Source organism: Panthera uncia (genome assembly GCF_023721935.1).
Source record: "Panthera uncia isolate 11264 chromosome B2 unlocalized genomic scaffold, Puncia_PCG_1.0 HiC_scaffold_24, whole genome shotgun sequence".
Lineage (NCBI taxonomy): Eukaryota > Metazoa > Chordata > Mammalia > Carnivora > Felidae > Panthera > Panthera uncia.
This window is the reverse complement of record NW_026057580.1, coordinates 7055615-7074839: the sequence shown is the minus strand read 5'-3', so window position 1 is coordinate 7074839 and position 19225 is coordinate 7055615. Positions and strand designations below refer to the sequence as shown.

General features: G+C 56.7%; 1 protein-coding gene across 1 annotated transcript in view; it reads right to left on the bottom strand.

The window, feature by feature from the left end:
- Positions 1 to 304: 304 nt before the first annotated feature.
- TEAD3 (TEA domain transcription factor 3) overlaps positions 305 to 19225 on the bottom strand; it is a 23843-nt gene continuing 4922 nt past the window's right edge. Inside the window, 13 exon segments of the mRNA XM_049653198.1 lie at positions 305 to 1846; positions 2021 to 2173; positions 2252 to 2392; positions 2607 to 2780; positions 2965 to 3070; positions 3072 to 3099; positions 3876 to 3937; positions 4518 to 4567; positions 4678 to 4815; positions 5394 to 5405; positions 6477 to 6539; positions 11534 to 11598; positions 13403 to 13654. Coding sequence (XP_049509155.1) covers positions 1733 to 1846; positions 2021 to 2173; positions 2252 to 2392; positions 2607 to 2780; positions 2965 to 3070; positions 3072 to 3099; positions 3876 to 3937; positions 4518 to 4567; positions 4678 to 4815; positions 5394 to 5405; positions 6477 to 6539; positions 11534 to 11598; positions 13403 to 13654 — 1358 coding nt within the window. The 3' untranslated portion in view covers positions 305 to 1732.

The window sequence follows — 19225 nt, the reverse complement described above, 5'->3', positions numbered from 1 at the left end:
GACTGGGGATTTAGCAGGGGGCCTCAGTAGTTGTGTGACCTTGGGCAGGTCACTTCAAAGAGACAATGCAGCAGTAGAACCTAGGCCAGCACTGGGCACATTTTAGCACTCCACTCATGGCAGGAGTGGGTGGGAGAAAGGGAGTCTGCAAAACTTTCATGGGACCTTGAGTGCAAGTATGGCTTGGGGGCCCTCCAGCAGAGATGGAGTGGGGGGACCCACCAGGAGCTAACCTAGCAGGAGCACCCATTGGAAGCTAATCCAACCCAGAGAGGTCTGGCATACACTGGTCACACAACTAACCCACAAACAAATAACTTTAATTTTTTTTTTTTTTTTTTTTTTTTTTTGAGCAGGAGCTGGGCCTTGAGGGCCCCTGCCCCAGCCGCACGCCACGTTTATGATATAACCCATCACAGCTGGATTTAAAAAATACACAAAAAATATAATATACATTATAAAACCTAGGTTGGGTTTGGAAGTGGCCTGAGCGATATGCAAATTGTGAGGACCTTCAGGAAGCTCAGGGGCGGGTGGTGTAAGGAAGGGAAGGGGCACAGTACTTCATACGAAACTCGTGAATGCCCAGAGGTGGCTGGTAGGCCAAGCTGGCAGAGGGGCCTGGGTGTTGGGAAGGGCCAGCAGGGGAAGGGTTAACCTTCAGTCCCAGAACTGATTCTGGGAAGCTGCTGTCCGAGTCCTGGGAGACTGAGATGGAGAAAAACATAAGGGAGTGGCGCCCACCAAGGGTTGACCAAACCCAAGTCTTGGGCATTAAAAAATAGCAAAGACTTTCTGCTACCCCTTGTCCCTGGAACACTGGTCTGCCCTGAGGCTGGGGCTCCATCTTTCTACAGGACGCTCCAAGCTATTTTGGAGTCTGCCCCTGGGGGCCTTCTCCCATCAGGAAGCTGCTGACGGGCTCAGGCACTGGATCTGGGCCAGGGCAGGTTGGAGGAGGTCAGCACAGGGGCTGACAGAGGGCACCTAACAGGTGCCAAGTACCTGCTGCTCCTCTCTTCCTGCCTGGTCAGAAGCAGCTGCTCCCCTGGGAGGAGGCTCCCAACGTGGATGGCCCCAGCCCCTAGTACAGACCCTCTTTCCCATTCCCTCCAGGGAGGTAGTGTAAACCTGGGCTCTGGGGACAGGCAGCCCTGGATGAGAATTCCAACTCTGCCCCACCCTGCAAGGGTCGCTCAACTTCAAGTCTCAGCACATCATGAGACGCCAAGACCCACGACCCGTGCTCGCCTCACGCGGTCTGAGAACGGCACTGGGTACACATAGGACCTAGCACCGGGCCCGGCACATAGCAGGTGCAAGAAAGTATGGGCCCCTCTCTCTTCTCAACCTAACTCCAACTCGACACTCTCCTTCCTGGGGCCTCTGCACTCTGACTCCCTCGGTCTCCGTTCCACCCTCCCCTGCCGGCCACACGTGCCTGAGCCCAAAGGGGTCCTCCCATTCACCGGAGGCTGGGCAGAGCTGGGCGATGGTTCAGCATCTAGGGTGGGCTGCCCCACCACTGAGCCCTCCTCTCTTCTCCCACAATTAAAGCGCAGAACAGTGGCAGGGAGTGTGTGTGCTGGGGGTAGGTGGGGAGGCCTCCTGGGTCCTGGGCCTGAGGCCTGGCAGGCGGGTGAGTCCTCAATCCCAGACTTCCAGGGGGGGCCAGGCAGGTGTGTGGAACAGACGCTCGTCCTGGATCCTGGTGGTGGGGGCAGAGGGTAGCCTAGTCTTTGACGAGTTTGTAGACGTGGTGCTGGGCCCCGTGCTCGCTGGTGGAGACTTCGAAGACGAAAGCAATGACAAGCAGGGTCTCCTGGGAGTCCCGGCTCGTGACCACCTGGGGGCCAGGCAGGAGGATTCAAGGGGTCAGGCGGCACAGAGCCACAGGTGTAGGGGCCGAGAAGACCCTTCTTTCTGGATAGCAGTCTCCTCACCTGAGCGATGGGTCTGGCCACCCCCACTTTGAGGCCCCTGTGCCCCCCATTCCCCGGCTGCCCCCCACCCCCCCCACCTGCAGGATGGTGAAGTTCTCCAGGACGCTGTTCATCATGTACTTCTCCGGCAGGTGCTTCAGCTTGTGGATGAAATTGATCATGTACTCGCACATGGGGGAGCGGTGGATGCGGTACACGAAGCGCCCGTTCTCCAGCCTGGCATACTCCGTCTGTGGAAGGCCACGAGGAGGGCGTCACCCAGCGTGCCTGCTCCCGGCCCCACCGTGCCACCCTGGGCCCCCACTCACCTCCACCTTCTCCACCACTTGCTTGCCAAAGGAGCACACCTTGGTGGAGACGCTGATGGTCATGCTATCGGCCGAGCTATACTGGGAGCTGACCCCGTAGAAGGCTCCCGGGCCCTCCTGGATGGTGCTGTTGAGGTCGGCCTAGATGGGGGGAAGCGAGCGTGGTGTCAGGAGGGGCGGAGGCCAGAGGGAGGCTTCTGGGCGTGCCACACCAGTGTTTCGCCCAAGGACCCGTCCCCAGCACTCTGCCCACAGGCCACAGGGAGAGAGGGCAGGGTCAGGGGTCAGCAGGGGGACCCGGGTACGCTGCACATCTGGGGGGCAGGGGTTGGTGGGAGCAGAGAGGGCAGCTCACCCAGAACTTGACAAGGAAGAAGGCATTAGGGGGCCCCTTCTCATAGAGTTCCTTCAGTCCCCCTTTTTTCTCTGGGAACTTGTCATAGATCTGACGCACGTCGACGGCCTCCAGAGGCGGGTCCGAAAAGGCAGGGTTCGTCTGGCCGATGTGCACAAATAGGTGTTTGCTGTACTGTGGGGAGGGCCCAGTACTGGGTCAGGAGAGCACTCAAGTGTGCAGGCCTGAGAGCTGCACGGGACAGAGCCGCCCTGTGGCTTCCCCACCCCAGGACCCTGAGCCGTGGCCCTGGACCGCCACGCCAGGGTCTCTCCATGATTGCACAAACCCCCCCCCCCCCCCCCCCCAGCCACATTACCGTGTCGGGGTCTCGCTGCACCTCCATGAAGGCAGAATACTCGAGGAGCCGCAGCCGGGAGGAAGCGATGGTGCGGTCCTGCCACACGGGCACAGAGGCAGCAGCTGGGGGGGAGCGGGGTCAGGGGCTCGTAACCTGGGAGGGCGAGATGGACCCTCATCTGCATGGCTGTGTGTGCGTGGTTACACATAGAGCCGCCTCCAGCTGCGCAGAGCATTGTGCAAACTAGAAAATGGCACCCCTTTTGGGTAGAACACGGGTTGGATTTTGACTCCCTTTCCACGGCTTCTTGCACAGTGTACAACCTGCACAACTGTTTGCAGTGGCCCCAGTAGTACATAGCAGTGGAATTTTTATATCACTATTAACATGTATTCAAACAGAAAATGCAGGCAAGTAAAAAGGGAAAAATAGGGTGCCTGGCTGACTCAGTCAGAAGAGCATATGACTCTTGATCTCGGAGTCATGGGTTCGAGCCCCACATTGGATGTAGAGATTACTTAAATGAATAAAAAAATTTTAAAATAGGGAGAGTAAAAATTACCCAGGATCTCATCACCTAGAGAGAGTGAAATTCTGTTAAGATGTTGGTATGTTTCCACGCGAGAATTTTATACACACATACACACACACACACACACACACACACACACACATACACATATACATATATAAATGTTGTATTTTTGTTGGTGTGTACTAGTTAGTAGCAGAGTTCTGGAAGCAACACTATAAAAGGTGAGGGGCCTATTCCTGTACCAATCCCCTATAGACACCACCCACTTCTCCCTCCCAGCGTAAACACAGGCACAGCCTTGCTGCCCACCCCCCCCCCCCCCCCCCCCCTGCTCTTCTCAGCAGATGGGGAAGGGCAGAGGGGAGTCGGTGGCAATGTTGTGTGGGGAACTTACTGCTGAGCGTTGGCGGCAGGGGCGGCTGGATGGGGTAGGCTGGTTGTGCAAAGGGCTTGATGCTGCAGACAGGAGGAGCACAGCCTGGTTAGAGGGTCACCCCTAAGCCCACCTTCCACCTGGTCCAGTCACTTGGAGTCTCATCTGGTCTCAATAGGGAGCCACCCAGCCTTTCTGCAAAGGCCCAGAAATGCATGCTGACAAGCTAACTCACCAGCTTTTTGTCTTCTCCGCATTTTAGCATTTGTGAAATCCTGCTGTATCTCACAACTGATGTGCACATTTAATGTAGCCTTTTGACCCCACCCCGAGCTGCTCATTAAACTGAGGGTGTGTCTGAGGATGAAAGTCCTCTTAGAATTGAGGGAACCGAGTTCACTCGACTACCTGACGTGCTGACTAGGGGACCGACTGGGAGAGCAACTGAATGAGAAGGAGCTGAAGGACAGGCGACAAGTGGGTGAGTGGGTTGATGAGTGAACACACACATGAATGAATAGACAGATGCACTGCTCTCTTGCTGGTGCTCTCCATCCTCTGTTTTCGCATTAAAACTTTGCCCAGCTGTTGCTGGAACCCTGATCAAAGGGGAAGATGACTGCCAGGGACGAGGGTGTGGGAAGGATGTGCCACAATACTCACTCCTGAGAGGGTCCAGGCTGCTGTCCCAGGAGAGGGGGGCTGCTCCAGAACTGCAGAGATGGGACAAAGCCCAGCGGCCCCTCAGCATCCACGACCCCCACCACAGCCCAGCCCCGAAGGCACTCCCTCACCTCAGCCCCACCTCCCAGGCCCCCTGTACCCGTGAGGAAGTGGAGAAGACGGCCTGGGGCAGAGGGGAGGGTGGGCTGAACTTGTTCTGTAGGACGCTGGCGGAGACAATCTGGGCGGATGACATGGATGCCATGCTCTGGAGGGCTTTGTCCTTGGAGACCTGGTCCTGGGGAGGGGAGAGGCAGTGTGAGGCCAGGCCAGAGACAGGGTTGGGGTTTGCCTCAGGGCCCCTCCCAGGCCCTCAGGGCTCTGCTATGCGGGCTCAGGGGAGTCCCAGCCCCCACCTGGGCCGGTCTCCTAAGTGTCCATCACCCCTCTGAGCACAATCCTTGGTGAGAAATAATTTTACTTTATTCTGTAACCCAGTATATACCCAAACGCTTCCCCTTATGCTGTGTGTCATGCACTCATATTTTCTATTCTGTTTCATCAGCGGTTCTCAAAGCGTGGTCCATGAACCAACAGCACCAGGATCACCTGGAAGCTTGTTAGAAACGCAAATTCTCAGGCCTCAGCCCAGACCCACTGAATCAGAAACCCTGAGGGTGAAGTCCAGAAATCTGTCTTCAACCAGCCCTCCAGGCGATTCTGATGCAGGCTCGAGTTTGAGAACCACTATCAGTGTTCATTTTCAAAGCATGCTGGTCGCAACCTATTCAATTGATTTCACAATTCACGATTTGAAGATCCTGTATTAGGTGCTCTCCCCCCATCTCCCACCCTGGGGAGGGGCAGGCTACTTACCAGGTTCATGGCCTGTGAAGGAGAGGGAGGTGGATTAGAAGAGGCACACATGAGGGCCATGTAGGGCGGGGACCTGTCTTCTCACCCTCCTCCGCTCAACGGCCACCCGGCTCTCGGGTCTGAGGAACCCAAGGGAGCTCAGAGGCCGCTGTGGACCCTCACCCCACCCCACCGCTACCCAGAGCGAGAGCTTGCCAGTGGGCGTGCCCTGGAAAGAGCAGAATGAGGGAGGGCATGCTGGAGACCTAGATGGTGGACCAAGCTGGTGCCCCGGGGGGGCTGCCCAGGTCCTCTGGAGCTGTGATACAGGCATGGGGCCTAGAGCGGCAGGCTTAGTCTGCTGGGCAGCTATGAAGTAAGGGGAAGGCACAGCCTACAGGGGCCCTGAGTCCTATGCTCTGGGATCCTCAGCCGTAAGGCAGTCAGGATTGAGCATCAGGATTGAGCGTCCAATGCAAGGAACAGCCATGCCCACCACAACAGCTCTGCCAGCCGATGCCCCCGTGTCTCCCCCCTGCCCACCGAAGGCCCCATGCAATTAACAAGCAGCAATTAGGAGGAAGGAGAAAAAGGAAAACGAAGAAGAGAGGTGAGCCGCAGTGGCCCCCAGATGGTCTTCCTCTCCCTCATTGTAGGGCTGGCGGTCCCCCTGGGCTTCTGCCTAGTTTCCAGAGGCTGTGGCCCTCTGTAGCCTGAAGTGGCCTTTAGACTTCATGCTGCTGTTTGTGTTTCTGAGACACCCTCCACCCCTCCATACTCTTCAGCCACCTGTCTGCCCTGGGCTGGTCTCAGAAACCAGCAGGGCCGGGCCAAAAGGCGGGGACCCCCTACCTTCAGCTTGGACTGAATCTCTCGAGATTTCCGCCTGGCTAGAACCTGCAAGTGGCTAGAGACCTGTAGAAAGAGAAAGAAAGAGAGAAAAAGAGCAGAAAGGGCAGAAGAAGAGGCAAGAACAGAGCTTCAAGCCAGAAAAGAGGCACAGTGGGGCCAGAGAGCCCGCCGAGGCAGAGGCCTGAGCTGCGCGGAGATAGCGGTGGAGGTGCCGAGGAGGGACTGGAGGCCCTAGTCAGGCGCCCGACATACCTTGATGCCAACCTGGTACTCCCGCACCTTCTTCCGAGCTAGAACCTGTATGTGGCTGGACACCTAGGGGCCGCCCCGCGCCCCGTCAGAGAGGAAAACACAGAGAGTGAGGAGGCACGGCATGGGGCGGCCATGGGCAAGGAGCACCCCAGCCCTCGTCTCTGGGGCCAAATGGAAGTGGGGGAAACTATGGGGCCCTGAGCCCTGCCAGTTCTTTGCTCTCTTCTTGGCCCTGTTTTGATCAAGGGCCTATGGTAGCCTCCAGGACCACCATGTACAGTTGTATAGGTTGATCACTGCACAAGAGAACCTAAGTCGGCAAGGACTTGGGGCACCTGAATGGCTCAGTCAGTTAAACGTCCGACTTTGGCTCAGGTCATGGTCTCAAGGTTCATAGGTTCAAGCCCTGCGTCAGGCAAGATCTGTGCTGACAGCTTGGAGCCTGGAGCCTGCTTCTGATTCTGATTCTGTGTCTCCCTCTCTCTCTGCCCCTCCCCTGCTCATGCTCTGTCTCTCTCTCAAAAAAAAAAAAAAAAAAAAAAAAAACACATAAAAAACATTTTCAATCAATCAGTCAATCAATCAGCAAGGACTAAAATCCAGCCCAAGGTCTGCTGCTCAAGTTATGTGCCCTGGAGTAGGGCTGCCTCTAACCCAGAAGGGTATCTTTTTATTTTTCCAAAACAGGATGACTTTTTCTCTCTGATGTCTTCAGAGGAGACAGTTTCTCTCTCTCTCTTTTTTTTAAATGTTGATTTATTTTTGAGAGAGAGAGAGAGAGAGAGAGAGAGAGCAGGAGGGACAGAGAGAGAGAGAGAGAGAGAGAGAGAGAGGGAGACAGAGGATCCAAAGCTGCTCCACGCTGTCAGCACAGAGCCCTATCGATATGGGACTTGAACTCAAGAAATGTGAGATCATGACCTAAGCCAAAGTCGGATGTTTAACCGACTGAGCCACCCAGGTGCCCCTTTCTCTTTTTAAAACAGATTTATGTATGTATGTACATATGTATGTATTTAAGTAATCTCTGCACCCAATGTGGGGCTTGAACTCGTGACCCCGTGATGAGGTCACATGCTCTACTGACTGAGCCAGCCAGGTACCCTGAGACTTTTTTCTGATTGTCATCACCCATGGCCATAATGCTCCTGCGGGCCATCAGATTATACATCGAGGCCATATCCTCTACGAAAGATCTCCCCCTGTACCACCGCCTACATCCTGTGTCAACCCCAACAGCTTGCCAGCCGATAAAACCAGGCCTGGCCCTGCTCCTGCTTTGCTCATCAGCTTCCTCCCCCAGCATACCTTCCTTCTCCTTGGACAAATATATGGCCATGTATATATCTACACACACACACACACACACACACACACACACACACAGTAGGTGCCCTTAATAGCATTTCTTCTCCAGCGTATTACAAGGGTCTAACCCTAAGCCTGAGAGAACCTAAAGGTCACTGTTTTCCCACGAAACACAAGGGGACACATGGATCCTTCCAGGATGCTTCACACAGGCATTATCAGCAATGGCTGTGGGCTTTCTTTGCAAGTTGTTTTCATCCCCACAAAGAAACCGTTTCTTTTTCTTTTTAATCATATACCACAAGTTACTGTGTAAGTGATGCCGGGCAGCCCTCTGCTACTGGGTTAGGGCCCAGGCTGGGTGTTCCTCGTGCTGCCTCACCGTGCACAGCAATCAGACACGTGTCCGGCGAGATTACTGATCGCTCTATATCATGACAGTAAGTGATGTTTCGTGGGCACAGCTATTACTGCTGTCAGCATTCTACACCTCCCTCATCTGACCTTCATAGAGACACGGACAAGTCAGTACTCACATCATCCCTCGAGTTACAGATGATGAAACCAAAGCACAGAGAGGTGAAGCAGCTTATCCAAGGTCACACAGCTGGGGGCTAGAGCTGGGATTTGAACCGAGGTGGCCTGAGTCCAGAGCCCACTTGCCACCAAGCTGTGCTGCCAGGATTCTCTGGACCCTTAGCACAGAGGACCACCGCCGAATGCTCAACTCGGTGACAGCTGGAAGTCACATGGAACTTAATCCTAATATAATGCTTAGCTGTTTTTTCAATGTGGAGGCATTGTACTTGCTATTAATTGCTGTATGTGTCTGTAAAAACTCTAAAACCACATTTTTAAACCAAAAGTAAAATAAAAACAACCAAAGAAAACCCCTGCCTGTCATCTGGTTGCTCTTTGCAACACATAAAGACATGCTTAGTCCTCACAACCATAGGATGGGTCTGTCTGTCTTATCTATCTATCCATCCATACATCTATTTTTTTAAGATTTGATTTTATTTTGTTAGTTTATTGTCCATTTATTTATTTTGAGAGAGATTGAGAGCACACAAGCACGAGCAGGGAAGGGGCAGAGAGAGAGAGAGAGAGGGAGAGAGAAAATTCCAAGCTGGCTCAGCGTACAGCCTGATGTGGGGCTCCAATCCACAAACCATGAGCTCATGATCTCAGCCAAAATCAAGGGTCAGACGCTCAACTGACTGGGCCACCCAGGCAACCTAAATTTTATTTTCTTAAGTAATCTCCACACCCAACGTGGGGCTCAAACTCATAAGAGATGGGTCCTCTTTTACAGAGATATTAGATATCAGAGTTCTAGGAAAGAATCAAGTTAGAGGAACGCTACCCTTGCAAAATGACCAAATTTTAAAATTCTGACCTTGCCCCCAGCTGGCCTGTAACACATCATCGTACAGCCAGCCTTCCTGGGATACCTGGCCAGGAGCAGGTACAATGTTCCTCTGAATCAAGAGGCTCTACTACCCTCCCTACACCTCAGGTCAAAGGGACTGAGCCTAAAGGTCCCTTGACCCCTTCCCACTCTGACAAACACGTTCCTATAAACATTTCTTTCGGTGAAGCAGGAGACAGTGCCCTTCTCCTGTGTCTGCAATGGCTTTCTGTTTAGTCTTTTTTTAAAAAACTAAGTTAGCTCTACACCCAACATGGGACTTAAAGTCACAACCCTGAGATCAAGGGTCACAAGTTCTTAGGGGCATCGGGGGGGCTCAGTTGGTTGAGCATCCGACTTCTGTTCAGGTCATGATCTCACGGTTTGTGGGCTCGAGTCCCACTTTGGATACTCTGTCCCCCTCTCTCGGCCCCTCCTCCACTTGTGCTCTCTCTCTCAAAAATAAATGAAAAAAAAAAAAAAAAAAAAAAAAAAAAGTGACATGCTCCTCCAACTCAGCCAGTCAGGAGCCCTGGCTTTCTGCTTATAAAGACAGAATAATAACAGCAATAGCAGCGGCAAATTCTTCTACAGTGCCCACTCTGTTCTAAGTGTCTTCACATAATAGCTAATTTAATGGCAGAGGAAGAGCCTGAGAGGCAAAGTACCCCTTCCCTGCAGGTAGCGGCGAGGGTATCTGAACTTGGGGGCATGATCAGTCGGCACCTCTGACAGTCAGTCCCAGGCCCCTGGGAACAGGGCCCTTGTCTGCCTGGTTCCCTGCCGTATCCCTCATGCCTAGAACATAGTAAGTAGTAGCTCACTGATTCGCTAAATGAGTAAATGCGGTGCAGTATGAACTGGCCCAGGGAAAGTGGTTAATAAAGGCCTGAACAGGGGCGTTTAAGTGTCGGATGGCTCAGTCGGTTAAGTGTCCGACTTCCGCCCAGGTCATGACTTCACGGTTTGCGAGTTCGAGCCCCACATCAGGCTCTGTGCTGACAGCTCAGAGCCTGGGCCCTGCTTCAGATTGTCTCCTTCTCTCTCTCTGCCCCACCCCCACTCACACTCTCTCTCTCTAAAAAATAAACATGAAAAACAATTTTTAAAAAAATAATAAATGCTTGAATAAACGAGGGAGGTTCCTGCTCCCACGCTGAGGGGGTGGACTCAAAACCTTCCTTTGAGACAACAGGATGGGACAGGTCAGCTCTGTCATATGCACATGGGGATCCGGGGAGGTGGGTGCAAGGTCCAAACCCCACCAGACAGGGAGGTTAGAAGAGCTGAGGATCAGAGGCGGCTTCCGGTCCTCCCGTCTGTGCGCCCAGCCTGCCTCTCTCCCAGGCACCCCACACGGAACCCACCCCAACCAGCTCCCCTTCAGGCCTCCCGTCAGCACACAGCTGCCCTCCCTGGCCCGGGGAGCCACCCGATCATCTCTCCATGCCGCCACCACTACCCTCACCATTGCCACTACCCAGGCCACCATCGCTGTGGATCTAGGTCCCTGCCTCTGCCTGGCCCTCCCTGATCCACTGCCCCAGCTGCTCCAGGGCCAACATTCCTCGACAGCTGCCACCTGCCACTCCCTGTTCTATTCCCTTCCGTGGACCCAGCTGCCCGGAGGGGAAACCTGTCCCTCGGGCCTCCAGCCACCATCCTCGGCTCTTCCCGCCCCTCTCCCCACCCACCGCGCTGCTGACTGGTGGCTCTTTCCTGCCCGGTGGGTTCAGTCCGGGGTCCACCCCTACCAGCCACGTGACCTGGAGGAAGTTACTTATCTTCCCCACGCCTCAGTTTTCTCATCTGTAAAATGGAGGTAATTACTATACCCACCTCATAAGGTTACTGTGAGGAATAAATATATTAATATAGAGTAAGCCCTGTATGGGTTCCCAATTATTATACGTCTATCCAACTTCCTCAGCCTAACAGAATCCTTTCCCCTTCTTCTGCCTGCCTAAATCCTAAGTTCCTACTTAAAAATGCATCTTGGGCGATACCTCCTCCAGAAAGCCTCGGGGGCCCCCCTCCTCCCTTCCCCTGCCCGGTCCAGGTCAGACCCTGTCCACCCGCCCACACTCTTTTGTTGGCCGTGCCGCCCTGCTCCGCACTCCTGTCACTGCAACCGTCTGTCTCGCTGGCTGGTCAGTGGGCCACTCAGGGCGGTGACCATGCACCGCTGAGGCTGCCCCACGGGGCTTCTCGGAGGTCACTCAGGTTGGGGTGGTGGTGGCCGGTCAGAGAGGACAGTGCCCCTTTCTCTACGACAGCGGCAAGAGCGGCCTGGGGAGTGTGTGTGGGCAGCGGGGATGCAGCACCTGTGTCTCCCTACCTGTTTTCTCGTCCGCGTCTTCCCCGTCCTCAGTTTGATGTAGCGCGCAATCAACTCATTTCGACCTGGATTGGGGTGAGAGAAGAATGAAGAGAGGCCAAGACCCGCCCTTCCCCGCCCCAAGCTGGGAAACCCACAGGCCTCTCCCCCAACGCTGTTCTTCTGTTCCCTCCCCCGACCCTCTTCACTCCAGCCGCCCCCCAAGGGCACGAGTGAGCGGGGCAGATGGAGGGTAGGGGGAGTCCCAGGTGCTCCCCGCACTGCCCTGGGGGAGTGAGTAGGGGGCAACAGAGTGGGAGGAGGAAGGTGGGGCAATGTCAGGCCGCCTGACAGGTTTCCTTGCAGACAGACAGGGGCAGGTGCGGCCAAAGTGCGGCAGGACAGCTGGGCCGCTCACTCCTAGCTCCAGCAGCACTTCCTTCCTCCCGGTGCCTGTCACCAGTGTTCACGTGTGAGTGAGGCCTGCCGCAGGTGGCACACGTCCCCAAGGGTGTCTGATGGAGTTCTGGATAGGCTCCTGTCCTAGCTGTCCTTGCCATGAGGAGAGACCCTGGACAAGTCCCTTTCCTTCTCTGGTGAAAGAGGCAGGAAGGACCCAATGGTCTCCACCACACCTTCTACCCTGACAGCCTGTGTCAAGATGTCACTGAGCACATCACTGTGTCCTCGAGCCTGTCACCGCCATGATACGGCTTACCAGTGTCTCTCCTGACTTGTTGAGATGCCGGCAAATGCTTAGCCAATACCTTTTATCCCCCAAATCCAGGCTCCCTGGCCCCCAACCCCATCACCTCCCCAGAAGGGCCACATTCTCCAAATTCCTCTTCCATGACAGAACCAGCCCCACTGCCCCTCCCTTCCTGCCTGCCCCTCTCCACCCCACTCCCTCCGCCCTGTCTAAAAATACCCTGTGGGGCTGCCCCAGCCATCTGGGAGGTAGCAGTAGGGACAGGCAGCCCCCGCCCTATGGAAGCGCTCTGGAACATCTGCCTGCCCACGAGTGGGCTCTGGGGCTAGGGCGAGCATGGCACAGAGGGTGGGGACAAGGGACACTGCAGTCCTTACCACTTGGCCCAGCTGTCTCCTTCCTGGCCCCCCGTCACGGTCATGGACGCTGGGAGGGGATGGGCTAAGGGCTTGCCTCAGTCAGCCATAGGCCGTCAGGGAGGGTTGGAGGGAGCCGGCAAGGAGCCAGGCCCAGAAGGGTTGAGTTATCCCAAAAATGCAGCTCTGGGAGAGCCCTCTCAGGGCTGGACAAGAGGGGGACACTCCCTTCTGGAGGCAAGGGATGGGCAAGGTGGCAGAGAGCAGGCCAGGAGGGCAGGAGACACTTGGGAGGTGGTCTGAGGAACGAAGGCGTCTCCTGGTCTCTCCAGCCCTCGTCCTAACCCAGGCCCCTGTCGCCGTGCGGCCTCCCACCAGCGCACAGCGCCCCCATCCCACACCCAGGAACTGGAGGGAACTCGCCAGTAGGACACCCCAGGTCTTACCCTGGGGCTTCCCCACCCTCTGTGGGGAAAGACCTTGTCCCAGGCCTAGCCTGGAGCACACTGGACTGACCCAGTTTCCTGTGTCCACTGAGTCACCCTGAAACCTGTAGGCCAGCAGGGGGAGGAGAGGAGGAGCCGCCGGGGGGGTGTCAAGGTGTGGGCCTCACTCTGGTGGAGGGGGCGAGCCTGGCTTGTTTATGAGGAGGATGGATCCAGACACACAGGCTTACACGCCCAGACTCGCCCGTGGCAGGCTGGCGGCCTCACAGGACTTCGCCAAACCGGTTCGGTGAGGGGGCAGAGAGCAGGGGGAGGTGCCAGGGAGGGCCAGGCCACCTCTCTGGTCCTGTCCAGTGTCCCTGTGCCTCCCCGCACGCACCGTACATCTTGCCCTCGTCTGACAGAATGATCTTGCGGCGGCCGCAGGGCGGGTAGATGGCCAGGGCCTCCTGGAAGCTCTGCTCGATGTCGGGGCTCCACACACCCTCGGCGTCGTTGTCCAGCCCCTTGTCCAGGCCCTCGGGCCCATCCTCCCGGGCCTCCCCGGGGCTGCTGCTGGCATTCCAGCTGTTGGACGCTATTGTGCTGGTTGCTCTGGGCTCTGGGCCTGAGCCCACTGGGCAGCCGGAGCCTGTGGGGCAGACACAGAGGAGTTAGGGCCAGGCTTCTCCCAGATCACAGCAATCTCCCACCCCAGGGGCAGGTGCTCCAGGGCAGGGTGGAGGTAACCAGAGGTTATGCCTGTTCAGCGCTGTGTGACCTTGACCGAGCTACATCACCTCTCTGAGCTTTCGGTCCTATAAGACAAGGAAAAGGTCTCCTTGAGGTTGTGAGGGAAATGAGATCATGACGAAGTACCAACCCCCAATGCCTGACTCATAAAACACTCAAGACATAGTCTTGGTGGTGATCGATAACAACAATAATAATGCCTATATCTACATGGCACTTTTGTGGGGAAGAAGCATATTCAAATTCATTTAATCCTCAAAGCTAAGGCAGGGAGGGCAAGGACTGGTGTCCATTATTCAGATGAGAGACTGAGGCTCCCAAGGTTATGCGGCTGCCAAAGGCATCGTGATGAGTGGAGAGGAGAAACAGGAGTGGGGCCCGGTGTGTCTGCAGCTCTCAGAGGGGCTGCTCGGCTCTGACTCTGCCTGCTCCTCCTCGGGGCTTGGGCATCCCCAGCCAGGGACCCCCCCCACCTCCTCAATCTCCCCCTGCCCCAGTGCAACCCTGCTGAAGACCCATTATGCGGGATGGGGAGGGTCCCTGACCCAGGAAGGGTGTGGTTTTGACTTCCCTAAAAGATAACTCACAAGGAACCTAAACATGGGGGCTGGGACTGTCCCAGGAATTGCGAGGAGGGAGGGATGCTGGCTGGCAAGGAAGCAGCTGAGAAGGTGCCTGGCCAACAGCCTTGCTCAACCCCACTGGCTCCTCCGTCCCACTTCCTGTTCCTGCACCTCCCGGCCCCACAGCAGCCCATAAACCACCCACACGCCTGCCCCTGCCCTGGCCCACATTGCAGATGGGCCAGGGCTCTGTAAACTCTGAGTTCCCTGCACACGCCAGACCGGGTTATTAACTTAGACCGCACCCGGCAGTGCCCCCAACACACACAGCTCCAAGGCTCACCCCCAACCCCCTTCAGCCTCAGACTCTGCATGGCCAATGCATTATCAGGGTCCTGGGAGCCTTGGAGCCCAAGACGGCTACATCCAAGGACTTTGCTCTGGCCTGCAGGGAAAGCGGGGGGTGGGTAGGGTAGGAAAGAGATGTGGAGACCCCTCTGCAGCCAAGGAAGAGAATCCTTTCCTCTCAGACAAGAATTCCAGGTCCTGCCAAATGGGTAGAGGGTCCTCTCTGCGGGGCCACCTGTTTAGGGAGGCTTGAAGAGTGTGGCTAGTGGCAAAGGATGGGGAGGGCCTAGGAGGCCTAAATGTCAGAAGGATATAGACTTAAGATTACTAATGAGGGGCGCCTGGGGGGCTCCATCAGTTAAGCGTCTGACTTCAGCTCAGGTCTTGATCTCACGGTTCGTGCGTTCGAGTCCCATGTTGGGCTTTGTGCTGACAGCTCGGATCCTGGAGCCCGCTTCGGATTCTGTGTCTCCCTCTCTCTCTACCGCTTCCCTGCTTGTGCTCTGTCTCTCTCTCTCACACACACAAAAATAAACATTAAAAAAATTTTTTTTAATAATAAACATCAATATTTAAAAAAAAGACTACTAAAAAAAAAAAAATAAATAAATAAATAATAAAAAAAAAAAAAGACTACTAATGAGAGCACCTGTTATATGGCAGGCACCGTTCTGGGATTTTACCCGCCTTGATTCATTTAATCCTCAAAATAACCCATGGGGTAGAGACTATTACTAGTCCCACTTTACAGATGAGGAAACCAAAGAACAGAGAGGTTAAGCAACTTGTCAGACACACAGCTAGTAAGTGCTGGAGCTGGGCTCTGAGCGTAGGCAATCTGGCTTCAGTCCCTTAACCAAGGGGATGAAGCTGAGAAGCCTCACCACCTTGAGCCAGAAAGGAGGCCCAGCTGTCATGGCAACCACTCTGAGCCCACCCAGTGGGGTCCAGACCAGGGGCCTCCCCCCAGCCCAAGTAGCTGGGGCAACTTCAAGGACACCCATATTCCTGAAGCCCTTTCTGTGAGGCCTCCAAGACCAGGAGGAACAGCTCTCCCACACCAGAGGGGTGGCCAGGGAGAGAGGAAGCCATGCTCCTGACCAGTGAGACGGCCAACTCCTCTACTCCCAGCCTGTCTCTCCCCACCGGAAGTTATATCCCCATCCCCTCCTTAACTCCTGAGGCCACGTTCTTGGAATAAAAATGTGAGAGGGCAGAGACTCAAGACTCTGGAGACCCAGTGACTCCCATATTGAGGTAGTTGAGATGCAGGGCCTCCTCCCAGATCCGACACTGCCACAGGCTATGAGGGGAGGCAGAAGAGGGGCTACAGTGGGCTAAGACCCCTCCCAACAGAGTCCTCAACGCATTTCCCCCCAAATCCTTTCCTGAGGCCTCCCTCAGAGCAGCAGGGGCCCAGCGCATGGGGGGCCCTGGCAGCCCCAGACTTTTTACAGCAATTTTCCTGCCTCCCCCAAGTCTCTGCCCGCCTCCCCTCTTCCAGGCGGTGGCCCCCCCCCCTTCTCGGGGTGATGTCAGCCCCGCCCCGCCCCCCGCAGGAGCACTGTGGCCAAATATGGCGAACACAGCAGTGCTTGGGAGCTGGGACAGACTGGGGGGGGCGGGGCGGCGGCCCCTGGCTGGGACCGCTGGCAGCTGGTGAGGGGGAGGGGAGCCCAGGGGGCGGCTGCAAGGACGAGTCAAGGAGACAGTGGGACCACCGTCCCTTCCGCTGGCTCATAGGCACGGGCAAGGCTCACTTTCTAGGAACACTCCTGTGGGCACAGGCGCCAACACAGGGGCCCACAGGTGACCCCTGCCCCACACAGCCACGCACAGGTATGCTGTGTGGGTGCCTGGACTGACATCCAAATGAGAATGTCCGTACCCCCCAGGCTGAGGCACACCCGTGGGGGTCGGCGAGCAGGCAGCTGCGCCAGGCAGGGGGCTGAGCTGGGGTCTCTGTCCTAGGGCAGCGCTCAGGAGTCTAGGCCAGCTGCTCTGGTCTTCCCAGAGTTACTGCTGTGGGTTGAGGACCGAACCTCGGATCCTCACACCACTGGGGACCCAGCTCCGGGGCTGCGGGCTCTTCAGACGGCTGCAAGCTGGACACGTGTGGGGCTCAGGCACGGTGGAGGGAGGAACGGAGAGGGGTGCCCTGGGGTGAGAGGCGGCCGGGGGCAGGGTCTCCTCCCCGCTGTGCAGAGTGGGGTGGGGAGGGATGGCAGCCCCCAGCTGCTTGTCGGTGCTCACCCAGCCGTCCAGGGCGTCTGCCTGCTGGACTGGGCCACCAAGAGGGGTGGGAGACAGGGAGGAAGACCTGAGTGAGGGGCAAGGGGGTGGAGCCTGGGAAGAGTCTGGGGGTGGGGTAAAGTAGACAGAGACAGATAGACAAGACAGACAAGAAAGACAGACAAGGGAGACAGGAGAGTCCCAGAGAATAAGAGACAAAACCCCCACAAAACCTTGGAGTGAGACCCAGAGAAGGAGAGATCCAGAGAGAGACAGAGCTGGACCCAGAGACAGTGACCAACAGACCCAGACAGATAGAGACCAAGATCCCGAGAGACAGAGGCACACAGCCTGGGGGGGGGGGGGGGGGGGGGGGGGGCAGGGGGGGGAAATATCAATAAACTCAGACACAGTCGGGCAGGGAGGGGGGGGAGGAGCCGGCAACGGAAAGACCCAGAGTTCAGGACAGACCTAGAAGGAAGGAGTGGCAGGGAAGCCACAACAGGGCCATGTCCAGGGCATCCCACTCCTGTCCCATCTGCTCCGTCCCTCTTAGAGACCACCTCCTATCTCCCTCTGCAGTGGCCCTTTACTACTGCAGGCTGTGGCCCACTGCCTTTACCCCCGGTCTGACCAGCCATTCCTGCTTCCACTGTCTCAGGGCCCTCAGCCTTCAGAGGTCAGAGGTGCCTCTGTTGGTGGCAGGGATGGGAGCTGGGAGCTAGGAGCTAGGAGGCTGGGTGAGCAGGCTTTGGGGCCCTGGGGGAGATAAGGGGCACCCTGCTGCCCACTCCCCACCCTGGGGCCAGACTGCTGGAATAACTGGCTGGACAGCTCCAGTGATGGGAGGCCAGAGCTGGGCAGCCGCACGCACGGGCCCTAGGCCCCCACCCCCACGGGGCCCGCAGCCTCCAAACCACCCAGCCCACACCTCCCTTTCAAGGGAGGAGAGGAGAGAGCTCCCCCAGACTGCCCTGACTGGGGATTCAGACAAGGCCAGTGGAGGCAGGTGGGTGTTGTCCCCATGTCCCCCTGCCCCCTCCCTTCCATACCAGCCCCACTGGGAGGACGAACTAGCCCAGTGACCCTCCTGGACTAGGGGCCGGCTGCTGTCCACTTCTGCAGGGACCACAGGGCCTCCCCGTGCTCTCACTCGGAGTGAGAACATTGGTCAAAAGGCAGAGGGATTTTAGTGAAATCAGCAGTTGCACCCCCAATCTCCCACCCCCAACCCTGGGCTGGGCTGACCCGCCAGGGGGTTGAGGATGGGAGGGCAGTTGATGAGGGCTAAGGGAACCTCCCCACCCCCTCTGCCTTTCCCTGCTTCCTTCTCACCCGCCCCCACAGCGGGGCCAGCTGTTCTCCAGCTGCCAGAAGCTCCCACCCTAGAAGTAGCCATGCTCCGGTTGGGACTGCAGAGGGGGCAGGAGGGGGATGGTGTCTGCCTCCCCCACCTCCAGCACAAGGACCCCTGAGGGACCCGGCCAAGTGGCCACACCCTGCCAGGCTGGGGAGGGAGTACCCTCCTCCCTGGAGTAGGGTACAGATTTTTACAGGAGGAAGCAATTTGCAGAGCCCTAGGAGGGAGGTGGGGAGGCCTCCTCCCCTCCCTCCGGCTTATTAATGTGCTTCCAATTTGGGAATCAAGACTCTCTACACCCACCCCCACTACGCAGGGCACAGGCTTCCTGGGGTACAGAGGGGGCAAGCAGCCCCCCAGGCTTCCTTCCCCAAAGCTGATCCTCACTGTCCCAGCGCTGCGCCCCCCACCCGTGTAGGAGAGTGGGAGGTAGAGTCTCAGCGACCTCAAACCTCTGCAGATAGAAGGGGCCCAGTGACCAGACCTCCCTTCACCCCTACTCTGGGACTCTGTCCTGTCTCATCTTTTTTTTTTTTTAACTAAGTAATCTCAATGCCCAACGTGGGACTCAAACCCATGACCCCCGAGATCAAGAGTCACATGCTCCACTGACTGAGCCAGCCAGGCATCCCTGTCTCCTCATCTTGTCCCACTGCAGCGAAGACCAGGAATCCAGCTTGTCAATGGGTAGCTTGGGCAAGTGGGTTTCCCAGTTCTCCATTCACATGCCCACGGCCCGCCTCAGCCTGCCTGCACCCAGGCCCCTGGTACCCTGTGTCACGTGACGTCACGCACTGAGCTGCCACCAGTCCCTCGGTCAATCCCCCCACTATGAGAGTCACAGTGTCCTCTATAAACACACACAGGCTTCCTCTTGGTCCCCCTCTCCCCCGCCCAAACCCCCCCCCCCCCCCCCCGCCCCGCCAGCCACTGTCCTGCACAGTCACTGTTACCTGCGTCTCTAGCC